At 41.1% G+C, this 17639-nt stretch overlaps 1 protein-coding gene across 1 annotated transcript in view; it reads right to left on the reverse strand.

Annotated features, from left to right (window-relative positions):
- Positions 1–17639, reverse strand: part of LRRC49 (leucine rich repeat containing 49) — a 202688-nt gene that overhangs the window by 172610 nt on the left and 12439 nt on the right. The window contains exons 2-6 of the mRNA XM_082256059.1: positions 12237–12299; positions 9001–9088; positions 5353–5577; positions 5155–5263; positions 1476–1679 (exon numbers count right to left, since the gene is read on the reverse strand). Of these exons, the coding sequence (XP_082112185.1) occupies positions 1476–1679; positions 5155–5263; positions 5353–5577; positions 9001–9088; positions 12237–12299 (689 nt within the window). The remainder of the gene's footprint in view (positions 1–1475; positions 1680–5154; positions 5264–5352; positions 5578–9000; positions 9089–12236; positions 12300–17639) is intronic.

The following is a 17639-nucleotide window of genomic DNA, read 5'->3' on the forward strand; positions in this document are numbered from 1 at the left end:
CAAACGGATTGGATGATTTGCGGACACACGGAGCGGCCGTGTGAAAGGACCCTAAGTGTGATCTCGCATAAATAAAATATTTGAAAAAAAAAAAAAAAAAACATGGAACAGAATTAAAATGCAAAGCCATATACATCACTTCCAAGTGGGGATCACTATAATTAATAAAAGGTAGTACTCACCCAAAATACATTATAGTTGCCCTTTAATGCTGCAATACAATGAAGCCACATTTACACAATTTTATGATAACTGATATACCGCTCTGCCTTGTTGAAGTAACTGTGTATGAAGCCTCATAGCATCATGTTTTTAGGACAAGGAGCCTCTGTGACTCCAACAATTCTTCACTTTGTTTTAGTTGGCAGTGGACACCCCTAAATTCAGCGGAAACTGGCCAAATTTGGGCCTGTGTGTAGACCCCTCTGTTTAACAGAAGCCAGTTGTTGCACTGCCTGCTGGAAAACTAGCAATTGATCAGCCGCTGCAGCCAGGTGATCTGTGTGGAAGGAGTCCCCGCTGTCAGAATACAATAGTACAGAGCATGGGAGAGATCCCCGCATTGAGATCGCTTGTGTAACCAGCTTCAATAGATTGATGAAAAAGACCTAATGAACTTCAAAAATGTACATGGTGCCTTTTAGGCCCTTTCACACACTGTCCGTCGGACGGAGTCAGTTTTTCTCAGCGGGGGATCGATCTGCCGATCCCCCGCTGAGCAGGAGGATGACAGCTGTTCTCCGTGCTGTGTGCGGAGACACAGCTGTCAGTTCCCTATGCATCTCTGTGGGGGAAATCGGATGGGAGCGGAACGTCGGTCCGTTCTCATACGATCCCATCCAATCCGCTGGACGGATGGAAAATAGGGTTTCCATCCGTCCAGATTTGACGGATCGGATGTCAGCGGACATGTCTCCGCTGTCATCCGATGCCCCAAAGGGAAGAATGGGGGGACCGCTCAGATCCGCCAAAAAAACAGACAGGTGGATCTGAACGGTCCGTCTGTGTGAAAGAGCCCTTAGTGTTTACTCTATCATTGTCAGCTGAAGAACATGTTCCTAGATATCTTACTTGACTAGTGCAGTGTAGATTAAATAGTCCAGCAACTGTTGTCGTAGTACTAAATGTTCTGGATGCTCAGTTACCTATTAGGTTATCTGTTGTACGAGGCATACCAGGACTTCTCCAGGCCAGCCTTTGCAGATGAGGGGTTAAAGTGAAAGTGCTTGTCTGTCCTCAAATTTTCAAGAATTGCTTACAAGTGGATCAGTTGTGCATTGTCAGCATAAACTAAATGCCCATAGGTAATACACAGCATCAGTCCCAAAATAAAATATTATTCTCCTCCCCGTTAAAAAAAGTGTTTTATACAAACTTAAATGACAATCCAAGTGTACAAAATAATCCAGGTACCAACTCTGCAACTAAATATTGGTCTCCAATACAACAAATTGTATAATAAAATGCACCAATACCTGTTTTTTCCAAGCATAAGAACACGCAAAGATTTTATAGAGGAAAGTCCACTTATTTCTTCTATTTGGTTATCGTACAGATCTAGAATTATGAGACGCTGCAGACTTGAAAGGTTTTGGACCCTTGTTATAAAGTTGTGTTGCAAATATAAAAGCCGTAACTGCTCCTCGCCTTCAATTATAGGGAAAGCTGACAGTCGTAACCTGAAAGAAAACAGAAAGGTAATTGATGTAAAACTTTATGTAGAGTACAATTAAACTTCTGAATGATATACAATCAAAGTAAACCTGAATCAGTATCCTCTACAAAAATAGAAAAGTTAGCATTTATTAGGGATGCACCGATCCGATATTCGGATCGGATATCGGCCCCGATACGGGCAAAATGGCTAGATCGGGGGATCGGTAAAATTAACAGATCCACGGGCCGATCCAATTTTGCTCTTTATAGCTTGTGAGGGAGCAGAGACCAGCTGTCAAAGAAAAAAAAAAGAGCCTCCTGCAAATGCCTTTCAACTCTCCTAGTTAAGTAAACACAATGATTACAATGTATCTTTTCGTTCCGTCTGCCAGAGGAGGGAAGTTTAACCTCTTAAAGACTAAACCCATGACATTTTAGATTTTGAATGTACAATTGTTATAAAGGTATCTGCCGATACAGATCCGGAAGTATTATTTTGTTATAAGCTCACAAAACAGTACTTCCGGATCGGACTCGGGATCGGCGATTTCACAAAGCAAAAGATCGGGATTTGGACCAAAAAAGTCGGTGCATCCCTAGCATTTATCATTACTAGGCTTCTACTCTAGACTTGGGGGGTTTCAGCCTATGGGTAAAACCCAGTATAGATCTCCTGTCTCAGTTGACGTCCGCTTTAGGAGGAAACGCGTCAGTGAGGAGCGCCGCATCGTCATCACTCATCGCCACAGACCGCGCTGCAGGCGGCCGTGGTTATCCTCTCTTTGGTCCAGTCCCGATGTGTTATTAAAGACGCTATATGTAAGTGCACCCTTGTATTCTATTATTAAATGGTTGGAATGTACTGCACTATTGTTCGGTCTTTATTTTCATGAAACACCGTGAGGACATATTCATTGGTACCAGAGTGGATTCATCCAGACCTAGGCTGCCCAGGAAGGAGAATATCTATTATCAGGAGAGCTTGTGATCAGCCCTATGCCAATTTTCATCCGGTAAGAGGCTCATCCTCCCTTTTGAGTGGTGTTTTCCAGCATATATCCTCACTTGGGCATTTTCCTTCATCTGGATTCTAATACCTATACGCCCTTACAACTTCCACTCTTTGGTAAGGGGCCAATCCAGACATGGTGGTGGGATCACCTGCACCTTAAGTTGCTGTGAATTTTACACCTGGAAGTCACCGTATATATCACACTATATCACAGATATTGTTTTGGACTTTGTGCACCTTATCTTAATTGCACCTTTAAGATTTTTTATTTGCCATTTATATCAGTGTGCGACCTTTATGATTTCATATTACTTTTGTCCTTTGAGGCACATTAGTGATATCATTTAGCATTCACTGTGACATGTGTTTTTTATTATTAGTTTTGTGACTAATTAATTTCGATATCATTGTATTGGTTCACTTTCAACCTGATTGGTTCGACGCATATGAGTTTAGCGCACCTGCTTTTTCATCTATGGGTAAAACCCCCAAACAGTTTTTTAAGTGTAGGAGAGTCACGCAAGCCTCTTAATACATTTATCATAGTTTAGTGTAGGGCTTACATGCACATAGCCAATATTAATGGTGTTTTCAGAAAAAAAAAACAAGACTGGATACTGCAAATGGCCAAAGGGATCATGGCTATATCAGATACAATTATTATGGTTATGGAATAAAACTCCTATAAATGTTTCCAAAAGTAGAAAGATACCTTGGCATAAGCTGGATTTAGATGCCCCTTGTTCATTGTGTTACACTTGCGATATGTTACTGGCAAACTGTTGTGTTGAGTTTTATCAGTTTTTATTGACTTTCAATTTTATTTAAATGGCTGTCTTTTTTATTTTACTGAAAATAGTATTTTCCCATTATATTTTTGGTGCACTTGCTAAAAGTTGTTGCCATCTAATTAGGGAAAATGAGGTACCATTGGCAACAATTTTAGTTTTGTAATTACTACTCTTATTTCTGCTGTGACTTGTCTTTATTAGACCATCTTTCAAAAGATTTCCCTGACCAATTATCGTTCCCTCGAATATGATTGAAATCAGGGGTGTGTTTTCAATGCATAAATGTGGGCACTAAATGTGTACACCTCTGGCCATACGGTCCACTGGTTCCTTTTTTATTACTGTATTATCTGTGTTTATACAGAACCACGATAATATGTAGTGTGTGCATTTTAATAGCACTAGCAAATTATTTAGAGCTATTAGCTTTAGTCCCAGCCCCTGAAAAAATGTTACAATCTAATACCTTCCCTCTTAACTTAAACACCCTGTAAGACCCCTTTGGGCACACACCAACTGGTGGAGAAGATAAATTCTGGAAAGTAAAGGGCATAATTATTATAACTTGAGACCACAGATCAAATAAGCCTGCATCTCTAAAATAGACTAGATTACCAAAAGTATGGGGACGCCTGCCTTTACACACACATGAACTTTAATGGCATCCCAGTCTTAGCCTGTAGGGTTCAATATTGAGTCGGCCCACCCTTTGCAGCTGTAACAGCTTCAACTCTTCTAGGAAGGCTGTCCACAAGGTTTAGGAGTGTGTCTATGTGAATGTTTGACCATTCTTCCAGAAGCACATTTGTAAGGTCAGGCACTGATGTTGGATGAGGACACTTGGCTCACATTCTCTGCTCGAACTCGTCCCAAAGGTGTTCTATAGGTTTGAGGTCAGGACTCTGTGCAGGCCAGTGAAGTTTCTCCACCCTAAAACTGCTCAGCCAAGTCTTTATGGACTTTGTGCACTGGTGCGCAGTCATGTTGGAACAAGAAGGGGCCATCCCCAAACTGAAAGTTGGGAGCGTGAAATTGTCCAAAATGTCTTAGCATGCTGATGCCTTAAGAGTGCTCTTTACTGGACCTAAGGGGCGAAGCCCAACCCCTGAGCAAGCTTGGGGTGGAGGAACTTGATTGGCCTACACAGAGTCCTGACTTGAACCCGACAGAACACCTTTGGGATGAATTACAGAGGAGACTGCGAGCCAGGTCTTCTCGTCCAAGATCAGTGCCTGACCTCACAAATGCGCTTCTTAGAATGGTCAAACATCCCCACAGACACACTCCTAAACCTTGTGGACAGCTTTCCCAGAAGAGTTGAAGCTGTTATAGCTGCAAAGGGTGGACCAACTCAATACTGAACCCCACGGACGAAGACTGGGATTCCATTAAAGTCCATGTGCGTGTAAAGGCAGGCATCCCAATACCTTTGGTAATATAGTTTTTATCAAAGTACCCATCAGGCAACTGGGGCTACCCCAATATTAATAAATAAAAGAGGTGAGGAATTATATGCACAGTATTGAGGAAATGCTGCCTCCCAGGATGAAAACCACTGCACATTTTGATATGTTCAACTCTCGTTGGTTCTAGTTTAGTGAATTGATCTTTACATCTATTACTCTCAGTTCTGAAAGTCCCCATAAGTTATGAGGTTATTCTGTAACACAACAAACCTGGTAGAATTTTAGTTACCTTTCTAAATTGAGCTTATCAGGACTGGCTGCCTTCTCTTCAGCAGTACGTCGCACAATAGGACATCCTGGATCCGACTTTGACAGGCCTCTTATGAAACTAAAATGATCTATTAAAAAAAAAGAAAACAGTGGGATATTGAAAAAAAATGAAAACAATTTATTTTTGATCTTCCCTTCCCTAACATACCTAGCCTACCTTTTGAATTATGTGAATCCTCATTATTGTTGTTTGGGCTGGCACAGTGGGAGACGGACCTGGATCTGTTTTTTGTTTGAACATGACCTGGAATATCTGCAAAGGCTCCCAGTGACATCGACTCCCTTCCATATCTTGGAGCAGGGCCAAATACTTCTGTCACATTTGCTGTCAGCGGAATGTACGGCTGCTTATTGCGGCCCATAGGACTTGAGACTCTTCCATCTAAAGGGAAGGTAAAATATACAACAATTTAGTAAAAATACACACGACACACTAAAACAACTAATAACAAAACATGTAAGGAATCATATATACTGTACAAGTGGATGCATAGAAGAACAAACCTTACTGTCTCTCACAGGCAGCAAAACCTTTTCTCACAAATTTCATTGTTCAAAAAAAAAAAAAAACACACCTGTTCAAATGTCAGGTTTCTGTGATGTAAGAAAATGAGACAAAGCTAATTAATTTCAGAACTTTTTCCACCTTTAATCTGACCTATAAACTGTACAACTTGGTTGACAAACACACTGAAATCTTTTAGAGGGGGAGGGGAGAAAAAAATAATAATGTGGTCGCATAAGTGTGCACACCCTCTTATAACTGGGGATGTAGCTGTGTTCAGAATTAAGCAATCACATTCAAATTAATGTTAATGTTAAATAGGAGTCAGTACACAATTGTCATGATTAAAAGTGCCCGTGATTAACCCCAACTAAAGTTCAGCTGTTCTAGTAGGTCTTTCCTGACATTTTTTTAGTCACAGCCTACAGCTTTTAGTCACAGCCTACAGCAAAAGCCATGATCTGCAGAGAGCTTCCAAAGCATCAGAGGGATCTCATTGTTAAAGGTATCAGTCAGGAGAAGGGTACAAAAGAATTTCCAAGGCATTAGATACACCATGGAACACAGTAAAGACAGTCATCATCAAGTGGAGAAAACATGGCACAACAGTGACATTACCAAGAACTGGACGTCCCTCCAAAAAACTGGTCAGAGATGCCTACAGCAACATTAAAGGAGCTGCAGGAATATCTGGCAAGTACTGGCTGTGTGGTACATGTGACAACAATCTCCTGTATTCTTCATAAGTCTGGGCTATGGGGAAGAGTAGCAAGACAGAAGCATTTTCTTATGAAGAATAACATCCAATCCCGGCTACATTTTGCAAAAACACATCTGAAGTCTCCCAAAAGAATGTAGGAAAATGTGTTCTGGTCTGATGAAACCAAGGTTGAACATTTTGGCCATAATTCTAAAAGATATGTTTGGCCCAAAAACACTACTGTACATCACCAAAAGAACACCATACCCACAGTGAAGCATGGTGGTGGCAGCATCATTTTTGAGGCTTATTTTCTTCAGCTGGAACAAGAGCCTTAGTCAAGGTGGAGGGAATTATGAACAGATCCAAATACCAGTCAATATTGGTACAAACCCTTCAGGTTTCTGCTAAAAACCTGAACATGAAGAGGAACTTCATTTTTCAGCATACCAATGACCCAAAGCATACATCCAAATCAACAAAGGAATGGCTTCACCAGAAGAAGATTAAAGTTTTGGAATGGCCCAGCCAGAGCCCAGACCTGAATCTGATTGAAAATCTGTGGGGATCTGAAGAGGGCTGTGCACAGGAGATGTCATCACATTCTGACAGATTTGGAGTGTTTTTGCAAAGAAGAATGGGCAAATATTGCCAATTCAAGATGTGCCATGGTGACAGACTCATACCCAAAAAGACTGAGTGCTGTAAAAAAATCAAAAGGTGCTTCAACAAAGTATTAGTTTAAGGGTGTGCACACTTATGCAACCATATTATTTTAGTTTTTCTATTTTTACTTCCCTCCAGCTAAAAGATTCCAGTTTGTTGTTCAACTGAATTATACAGTTTATAGGTCACATTAAAAAGGTGGAAAAAGTTCTGAAATTATTTATCTTTGTCTCATTTTTTTACATCACAGAAACTGTACATTTTAACAGGGGTGTGTAGACTTTTTATATCCACTGTATAATTCAAAGAACAATGGATCTCGTTTGCCTACAAACTATAAAAATGCTCATCTGATTGACTGCTATGGTTAGTAAATTTCAGTGCTATCTGTACTATGCTATTAATTAGAGATCTTAGTTTCATGACTTGAATTAATTAAATACATTCTTGACAATCATGGTTCATATTAAACAGGTCTGTTAACAACAAGCTCTGATTTATAGAGGTCAGCTTGATCCCTTAAAATATACTTTTTTTGCTCAGCCATAAATTTAACCACAAGAAAGCCACACTTAATTTTATATACGAGCCTGTGGAAACACACATTTATCATAGCAGAATTTATTGCCAAGAATCAATATTTCATTTCTGCTCTTGTGATGTAAAATAAATCCCACCAAGGCAGGACCAGAAGGCAGCAACACATTAAATTGCGCCTTAGATGGAAGTAGGTTTTGTTATTAATCTTCAGTATAAAATTGTCTCACCATTAGATGAAAGTTGCGTAAACAGTTTTCTAGACCATTTAAAGTGTATCTCTAAGCAAAACGTTTTTTGTTTTTTTTTTTAGTTTGGGTTAGAGTGGGAAAGTGTTAGACCCTCTGTCAAGTTTTCACTGCTGTCTGTGCATCCATTGGGGTGATTGACTCCTCTGTTTGTATAATTGATCGTTACCACTGAGAAAGAAAGCAAGCAGGAATCCAAGCTGCTACGTTTACATGTGGGCATAGCGGATCACGGGCAGAATCACCGCGATTCTGGCCGCGATCCGGAATCATTGCAAATCGCGGGACACCTGTGCGATGCCCGTGATTTGCAATAGCACCCCAAATGCTGTGTGATGTTGCCGCGATTTCCGCCTGCCGAATCGCGGTAACATCGCGCAAACAGAATCGCGGGACGCATGACACCCAAAAAGGTACAAGAGCTTCTTTTGTGCGTCATGCGTCCCGTGATTCTGTTTGCGCGATGTTACCGCGATTCGGCAGGCAGAAATTGCCGGCAACATCGCACAGCGTTTGGGGTGCCATTGCAAATCACGGGCATCGCACAGGCGTCCCGCAATTTGCAATGATTCCGGATTGCGGCCAGAATCGTGGTGATTCTGCCCGTGATCCGCCACACCCACATGTGAACGTAGCAGCTTGGATTCCTGCTTGCTTTCTTTCTCAGTGGTAACGATCAATTATACAAACAGAGGAGTCAATCACTCCATTGTCCCCAAAACAAGATTTAAAAAGGTAAATCTTCCAATGGGAATACCTTTTCCAGGTCTTAGAGTGGAATTTTTCTCACTTTTGGAGATTTCCTCTAACTTCCTGTTGTGTCTCCAGTAAAGGAATAGGACACATACAGCAAAAAGATAACCTGGCAGGGGTGTTAACCCTTCCCTACTCTAAAAAGAGTGCAGGAAGACTCATGTCATGTCAATTGGGATGCAGAGGTTGCACGGACAACCTACATGATTGTCAAATTGGGAGCAGTGGCTGCGTCTGTGCAGCCATGGCATCCCAGTTGATATGAATGGGACTGCCAGTATGGGGATGCACAGAACACCTGTGAATCTTGAGAAGGCAAAACACGGCCCTACGGTTTAGTACACCCGTGTGAACATGGTAAAGATAGTTCACGCCAATTACCAGAATGACTCATACCTGGCCTCCCAGTAATGCTCCTTTCATGGTCATGCTGAGAAAGCTTGTTGTTGAGAGATGCTGTATCCTTACTTAACCTGAAATCAAACTAAAAGATAGAAAACACATTCAATAAACAATAGACACAATTCTACCTAGTGTTCTATACTACAAAAGAACATTTTCTCACGTTCTAGAAACAATCCTGGGGCTTGTCAGAAAATGCTGCTCATTATAACTGACATTTTGCAAGGGTAAAAGCGGCATAAATGCTCATTAGAGACTTTACTGCACACCTTGACAATATCAGAACCCTGGATTTCTCTTTAATATCCATCCCCTCAACCATGACATTTATGCATAATGCATGATGGCTGACTCAGAGCTATTCAAGGTAACTTGTATATAGTCATAGAAAAAAAAAAAAAAAACAGGACACTAATCAGTAGTGTCTATTCAACTTCATGAGATTTGTATGTGCTGCAGACTTTATTAGATGAACTTGCAACCCTTGGGGTCCAGACAAAAATATTGAAATAAGAGATTGCATTTATAAAAGTAACACTAAACCATATCCAAAAATAATCTATTCACATCCACTCTTTATTGGCACTGTGATCCAATTTTCATTGAAGTGGTTGCAAAGCCAATTTGTGTACTTTATAGATTCCCCTTTGTTCCATGATGTTATGTGCCCCAGTGTATGTTCTGCATAAAAAAAAGGGAGCTGTATACTTTCTTTCAGAGCGCATCTTGGCACTTATGTGACTGCCCACTGCTCTCCTCTCCCGATCTGAGAAGAACAGCAGGAGGGGCTGAGAATCCCTCGCTGACCTCACTTGGGAGGAGAGGAGGAGAGAGTCGGGCAGTCACGTAAGCGCTAAGCGGCGCTCTGAAATAAGGTATACAGCTACATATTTTTTATGTAGAACATACACTGGGGCACATAACATCATGGAACAGAGGGAAATCTATTAGGTACACAAAGGTAGCAGTAGAAGGGGAGGGGAGGGGCGGGCACTGACACTAGCTGACAGGCAGGAAGGGGGAGAGGAAAGAGACAGTGGATGATGGAGGCACGTAGGCTGACCATGGTATCAGGGGCTCAGCAGGCATGATAAAACGTGGATAATTTACAGAGGGGAGGGCAGCACCAGGCAGGATCAACCAGGTATTTTAGATCAGTGGTCCTCAACCCTGGCCTACAGGGCCCACTAACAGGCCAGATTTTAGGTATTACCTTGGGGAGATGAGGACTAGAGTACTGCAATCACTGAGCAGCAAATTATATCACCTGGGATGTATTTCAGTTATCTTGAAAATCTGGCCTGTTAGTGGGCCCTGTAGGCCAGGGTTGAGGACCACTGTTTTAGAAGCACAGCAAGATTCACTTATTTTTTCTTTTTAAGGGTTACAACTTTACCACTTTAACTGTTTTCTCGTGAACATCTTCTTTCCCCCCCTCAATTCCACTTATTTGGAATGAGCAGTGCATATTAGTTGCATTCATCTACACTGCTCTATGCACACTACACATCTCATCATCTCGTAGTCCCAATGTATCAATGATTGAGGCCAATTTAAAACTTCTAACCAGATGGTACTTGGTTCCTACCCGTCTGTCAAAACTATTTCCAAGCTCCTTACCTCTATATTTAAGATGTCAAATACAAGGCACAATGTTTGTCTGGTGGGAATATTCCCGACTTCAGGGCTTTTGGAATAAAGTTTTTGTCCTCCTGACTCGAGTCTCTATCTTGCAATCTTCATGTGTAGCTCTTTTGAACAATTCACTTGAGAAAGTGTTTTGAGCCACTCAGATTTTCATATTTTTCCTTCTCTTAACAGCCAAGCACACCATCACTAGATCTTGGAAGAAGGCTTTAGTCCCTGTATCTTAGTTACAGCAGAAGGTCTCCTGGCAGATGACTCAAAAAACTTGATGGCATTCTTTAGGACTCACAAAAATGATTTGAAAAGATCTGGAGTCCATGAGGATGCTATGTCCACACTGATCTTGGCAGCCCATGCATACCTTACTTGGGATCCTCCCTACTTCACTTTTTCCCCTCTCATTTTATTCCTTTCCTCTCTTCTCTTCTGAGATTCTCTGCCTAAAGCTATGTGATCTGGCATTGTTGGGATTATTCCTTAGACTGGATATCTATGTTCCGAAGATTCCCCGAGTGCACTGTATGTAGCATTTGGAAATAGGAATATGGCTGGAGAACTGGTATCTAGAATTACTTTGGCTTAGTTTGTCATCACATCGATGAATCATATTTAAGATCTTAAAGTAGAACTAAAAGGTAAAACAGTTTTTTTCATTTCAGATACAGAGTTTATATTTTAGCCATCTGTGTCCCATCGGGGAGATTTACCTTCAGTTCCAGTCCCATAGCAAAAACAGGACCAATAGAGAAGGTAAATCCCCCTAATGGGAGCACAGACAGCAATAAAAAGTCAATAGATGTTTTAAGGCCTCTTTTACACGATGGGACCGATCAGGTCCGCCTGTCAGTTTTTCAGGCGGACCTGATTGGGCCACCCATTCTCCTCTATGGAGAGGCGGATGTCAGTGGAGATGTTTCCGCTGACACCCGTCTGTCATCCGATCCGACAAAATGGGCTTTAAACAGACAGATGGCGATACGTTCGCCATCCGTCCAGCAGATCGGATGAAAATGGACATGCTGTCCATTTTCATCCGATCTTCCCATAGAGGAAAGCAGGACTCTGACAGGTCCATCTCTGCACAGTGAGCAGAGACTGACTTGTCATCTACCTGCTCAGTGGGGATCAATGGAGTGATCCCCACTGAGCCATCGGAGTCCGTCGAGCAGATCCGCCTCGCGTGAAAGGGGCCTAATCCCTCTCCACTCTATACAAAACAAAAAAAGTTTTGCCTTTATTTAAGCCTCATTGACTGGATCTGTACAACAACCTTTACCTGTTCTGTATGGTATTTTATATCTTTAATAAAAACACATTGCAAATAAAAAAGTAAATATAATATTCCTTCCTAACTATTTGCTAAGGCTAGCGACATAAGAATTAAAAAAAGTTAATGTGGATTAGAGAGTTTCGTTCAGCTTTAACTACAGCCAAGGCTTATCTTGATGCAGCACAAAGCAAGGACTTGTTTTAGTAACTTTGGAATATTTTGCAGCAATATGAATATATGTTATCCAAATAACCTCAAGCACTGATCAGTCTATAAGACAGACATGGTATTCACATTGTGGAGATAATATTACCTGTTTACTTTTATCTGTAACAGGAGTAGCCTGCAATACCAGATGAAGGCCACAGTTATTTACCTGAAGAAAGAAAAGTTGCTATTAGTGGGGCCATTAGTGCTTCATATTAGACAATTTAATAGAGGATTGTTAGTTTCTATACAATTTGCATTTAACACCGAAATTAACTTTTAATAGAACAAAATAGAAAGAATATAACCGTCTTCTGAAATTGAAATTTTGAATAGAATTGATTAGAATAGATTAGAAAAGAATGAAATAGGAAAAAAAAAACAATAGAATAGAATTTAATAGAACAGAATAGCATAAAATAGAAAGAATATAATCATCTTCTGAAATTCGAATTTCAAAAAGAATAAATTCAAATTCGAATAGAATATATTAGTATAGAATAGAATAGAAACAATACAAATACAATAGAACAAAATAGAAAAATAGTATAACCGTCTTCCGAAATTCAAATTTCGAACAGAATAAATTCAAATAGAATAGAAAAGAACTAATCGAAAAAACAGTAGAATAGAACAAAATAACGAGAATATAATCTTCTTCCGGAATTCAAATAGAATAAATTTGAATCAAATTCAAAAATGAAAAAACAAAAAGAAACAAAAAATTCAAAAAACTAATTTTACGAATTAAACTAAATGAAATTTTTAAAATAACGAATCGAAACAAAACTAAAATTCATTTTTTCATTCTGCACGTGTCTAGTGTATAGTTTATGAACTCTCACAATGAACTTTTATTGTCTGTGCCTTTCATGGTCTGTTCAATATACATTTGGAAGTATTCTGTCATATATGTTTGACAATTGCAAAAAATAAAAAACACACTTCCGGTGTCTCTCAATGAAGCCATTTAGCCCTTCCAGTTCTTATTATGAACAAAAGAATGATGAGCCTTTATGCTGTAAAGATAGGTAGTGGTTAAGTCATTTGACAAAAGACAACGAGCAGGGCCGACAACACTCAACAATAACCCAACGTAATGCAGTATTTATCTCACCGACTATAAATATAAGGAGACATTATTCTCTTCACTAATGGTAAAAAACATTCTTCCCACTGAACACCAATGTAACAGAGGTTTGTTTTTGCTCATAACTAGTTTAAGAAGGCACTTCCCCCATTGAAAGCCAATTTAGGGAGGTCCTTCTCCCACTGACAACCAATCTAAGGGGGTGACCCTCTCAGCAATCACAAATGTAATGAGGTTAGGGGTACTTCTTTGTTGACATCCAATGCAGCAATGTAAGGGGGGATTACTCTACTGACTGCCATTATAATAGGAGGCATTCTAGCAGGCACTTTTCCATTGACCACCATTGTAAGAAGGTACTTATCCACTGACCAACAACGTAAGGGGGGGAGGGGGGCTTCTTTATTCACCAGGGGGCACTTTTCCACTAACAAAGGTATAGAATACTTCTCTACCACAAATGTAAGAAAGGATAAACTAGATTGCCAAAAGTATTGGCCTGTCTTTACACTCACATGAACTTTAATGGCATCCAGTCTTAGTCCATAGGGTTGAATACTGAGTTGGCCCACCCTTTGCAGCTATAACAGCTTCAACTCTTCTGGGAAGGCTGTCCACGAGGATTAGGATTTTGTCTATGGGAATGTTTGACCATTCTTCCAGAAGCGCATTTGAGAGGTTAGGCACTGATGTTGGATGAGAAAGCCCGGCTCACAGTCTCCGCTCTAATTCATCCCAAAGATGTTCTATCGGGTTGAGGTTAGGACTCTGTGCAGGCCAGTTAAGTTCCTCCACTCCAAACGCTGATCCATGTCTTTATGAACCTTGCTTAGTGCACTGGTCCAAATCATTTGATGGAAGGGGGATTATGGTGTGGGGTTGTTTTTCAGGTGTTGGACTTGGCCTCTTAGTTCCAGTGAAGGGAACTCATAGGGCATCAGCATATCAATACATTTTGGACAATTTCATTCTCCCAACTTTGTGGGAACAATTTGGGGATGGCCCCTTCCTATTCCAACATGACTGCACACCAGTACACAAACAAGGTCCATAAAGACATGGATGAGCGAGTTTGGGAGGGAGGAACCATTCTGGAAGAACGGTCAAACATTCCCTTGGGACACATTCCAAAACCTTGTGGACAGCCTTCCCAGAAGAGTTAAAGCTGTTATAGCTGCAAAGAGTGGGCCAACTCAATATTGAACCCTACAGAATAAGACTGGGATGTCTTTAGACTTCATGTAAAGGCAGGTGTCCCAATACTTTTGACAATATAGTGTTGGTTGAGCGCTTGATTAGCAATTTGGTAGATATTGTATTTAGATGTGCTGATATTTTAGTTAAAGTGGTTGTAAACCCCTACATATTTCCAGTGAAGTGACTGACATCTAGTGATACACAGAGATTAAACAAATACTCCTACATAAGTTGTATCCGTTTATCTACAGCCGTCCTTCTACATTCATTCAAAGTGCAGAATTTACACAGGACCTCTCAGTGTTGAAAAGCAGGGGGGCGTAGAGCTGAATTTACATCAGTGAGAAGAGCTCTGAAAGCTGATTGGCGGGAACAGACTTCACGCAGCACACAGGAACAAACGGAGGGTGTCAGTCAGCTGGAGCTCCCTCCCTTGTCACCATTTTTATCTTGGTGATAGGAAAATGACACTTAGTGCTCTGGTTTGAAGCAAGCACACACTATAGAGAGATATGTTTTGTTCAGATTTCATGTCTGAGGTTTACAACCACTTTAAGAAGGTGCTTACTAAGATCTGGTTAGTTGGCAGACAAGGAGGTTTATGGGGTGACATCAAGAATGTAAAACTATGTTCAATGTATTTCAGGAGCTTTTCAGATCCTCCTTCATCAGGACATGCACAGGTGAGGGTTGAGAGTTGGATGCCTGAAATCGAAAATCTTGGAGTAGATTTCTCTCGCATGGTTAAAGACCCTGCTCTGGTCACCAATTTAGCAGGCTGATTCTCCGCTGATCACCAATGGTTGGTCAGAGGACCTGAGGATCCTCTGGTGTGCCCATGCTGCATTGGTAAAAAAAAAAATGCAGTGTGCTAAAATACTTCTGTGTTCCAGCATTCTGCACTGCAACTGTGCTAGCCTGCTCTATCGGGTGAAGCGATCTACTGCCTGACAGATTAGTAAGAGTTCCAGCTCCGGCAGAGAGGCTGAGGCAGCAGCATGGGAGCAGAAGTAGAGGTAAGAAAAGCCACTGAAAACCAATACTGCCTGAAAACACACATTTGCAGGAAAACTATGACCTTGTTACTAAAAAGTAGAGATAGTACAGATTAATTCCCATATGTTATCTTACAGGAACCATAGAGGTACGATCTACTTACTAGGGGTATTCCAAAATCCAACACTTGATTTTTCAAAAATGTATTATTTACATTATTTATTGTAGTAAATTGTCAGCTCCCTAATTTTGACTAAACTCAATACGGGTGCGTCAAAGTTTTTTGTTTTTTTTTTTTGCCTCCACTGACACCAATGCTGGGGGCTATTGTTGCGGCCACTGGCACCAATGCTGGGGGCTATTGTTGCGGCCACTGGCACCAATGCTGGGGGCTATTGTTGCGGCCACTGGCACAAATGCTGGGGGGTATTGTTGCGGCCACTGGCACCAATGCTGGGGGCTATTGTTATGGCCACTGGCACCAATGCTGGGGGCTATTGTTGTGCACACTGACACAAATGTTGGGGCTATTGTTGTGCCCACTGACACAAATGTTGGGGACAATTGTTGCAGCCAATGGCACCAAGGCTGGGGGCTATTGTTGCAGCCAATGGCACCAATGTTGGGGGCTGTTATTAGGGCCATTGAAAACAATACATGAGGCTGTTATTGTTGCCACTGACACCAATGCCGGGGACTGTTATTGTGTCCACTGACACCAATGCCGGGGACTGTTATTGTGTCCACTGACACCAATGCCGGGGGCTGTTATTGTGCGCACTGACACCAATGCTGGGGGCTGTTATTGTGCGCACTGACACCAATGCTGGGGGCTACTATTGTGGCCTCTGACACCAATCCTGGGGGTTATTTTTGTATCCACTGGCACCAATGGGACTTTGTTTACTCCCACTTTCTCTTCTGTTTAGCTCTAGGCCCTATTGTGTGTAAAACATTGCAAAGGAAAGGTGGAAAGTTGCTAAACTATAAGCCAAATCCCCATGAAGCAGCACCAACTTTACTGATTATGGCAACTTCATTGCTACATCCACATGCAGTTGTTGCACGCCAGATTTTTTTCCCCTCTATCAAGTCATAAATGCTGGCAACTGTAGTTTATTTTTACACCCACCAATTTATTTTCTTTTACACTGACACCAATGATGGAACTGATTTCTGCACTTTCTAACCAGCAATTAAAAGGACAAGATTACCTACTTGTGACCCCTGAACTCTGTACACTATGTTGTATGCTACATAATCCTGACCCATGTTGTCTGTTCTCTTTTGAGGTATACTGCGAGTGTTGTCTCTCGGTCTATATTTTGTATACATAAAAGCATATGTAATACAATTGTTTCATTTAAACAGTATTTTGCTATAGCTAGCAGCCTATAACAGTATTTGGTAGAGAATTAGAATAAGCGGTATCTGTTAACCCATACCTATATAACCATGCACCCTCATAAAAGGCTATACCCGATATACTTTGCAGTTGCGTGTACCACTTTATAGTGGACCCCTTTTCTTACTTCTTCTGGGGGGTCCAGGTCTCTATACTGACCCTGCTGACCACCAATTTTAAAGGGTCACTTCTCCACTAATTACCAAGTTAATAGGACACTTTTCCACTGACCATCAATTTAGAAGACACTACACTGACCACCAATGGTTTAGAACAGTGTTTCTCAACCTTTTTTTCAGGCAAGGCACCCTTTAAAGATTCTAGACAATCTTGAGGCACCCTTTAAAAATTATGGACAGTCTGAAGGCACCCCATTCCAAAATGTAAAAACTAGTTTTACATGATGCAGCAACATCCACACACGTAGAACACCCAACACTAGAGGTGATTTATTCTTCCAAAGCAAATACACTTTTGCACACTGATACTGACCAGTATTCCAATGTTTCTCTTCTCCCTAAATTTCTCTCCATTATTCTGCTAATGTGACCCTAATGCTGATGGAAAGGGGCAGAGGACAGTCAAACAAGGATGCTATGCAGGTGACTGACATCCTCCTAGAAGGTTGTAATGGTGCACAATGAAAACCTGTGGCTTTGTGTAACTAAAAGGCAGGATTCATCCACATGCTGGCTTTTTTTATACATTTTGGGCAATTTTTAGGCATTTTGCCAAGGCACCCCTGAAGACACCTCAAGGCACCCTGGTTGAAAAAGGCTGGTTTAGAACCTGGAGGGCCCAGGAAACTTCATGCTCGATGA

Source organism: Pelophylax lessonae (genome assembly GCF_965119305.1).
Source record: "Pelophylax lessonae genome assembly, chromosome: 4".
Lineage (NCBI taxonomy): Eukaryota > Metazoa > Chordata > Amphibia > Anura > Ranidae > Pelophylax > Pelophylax lessonae.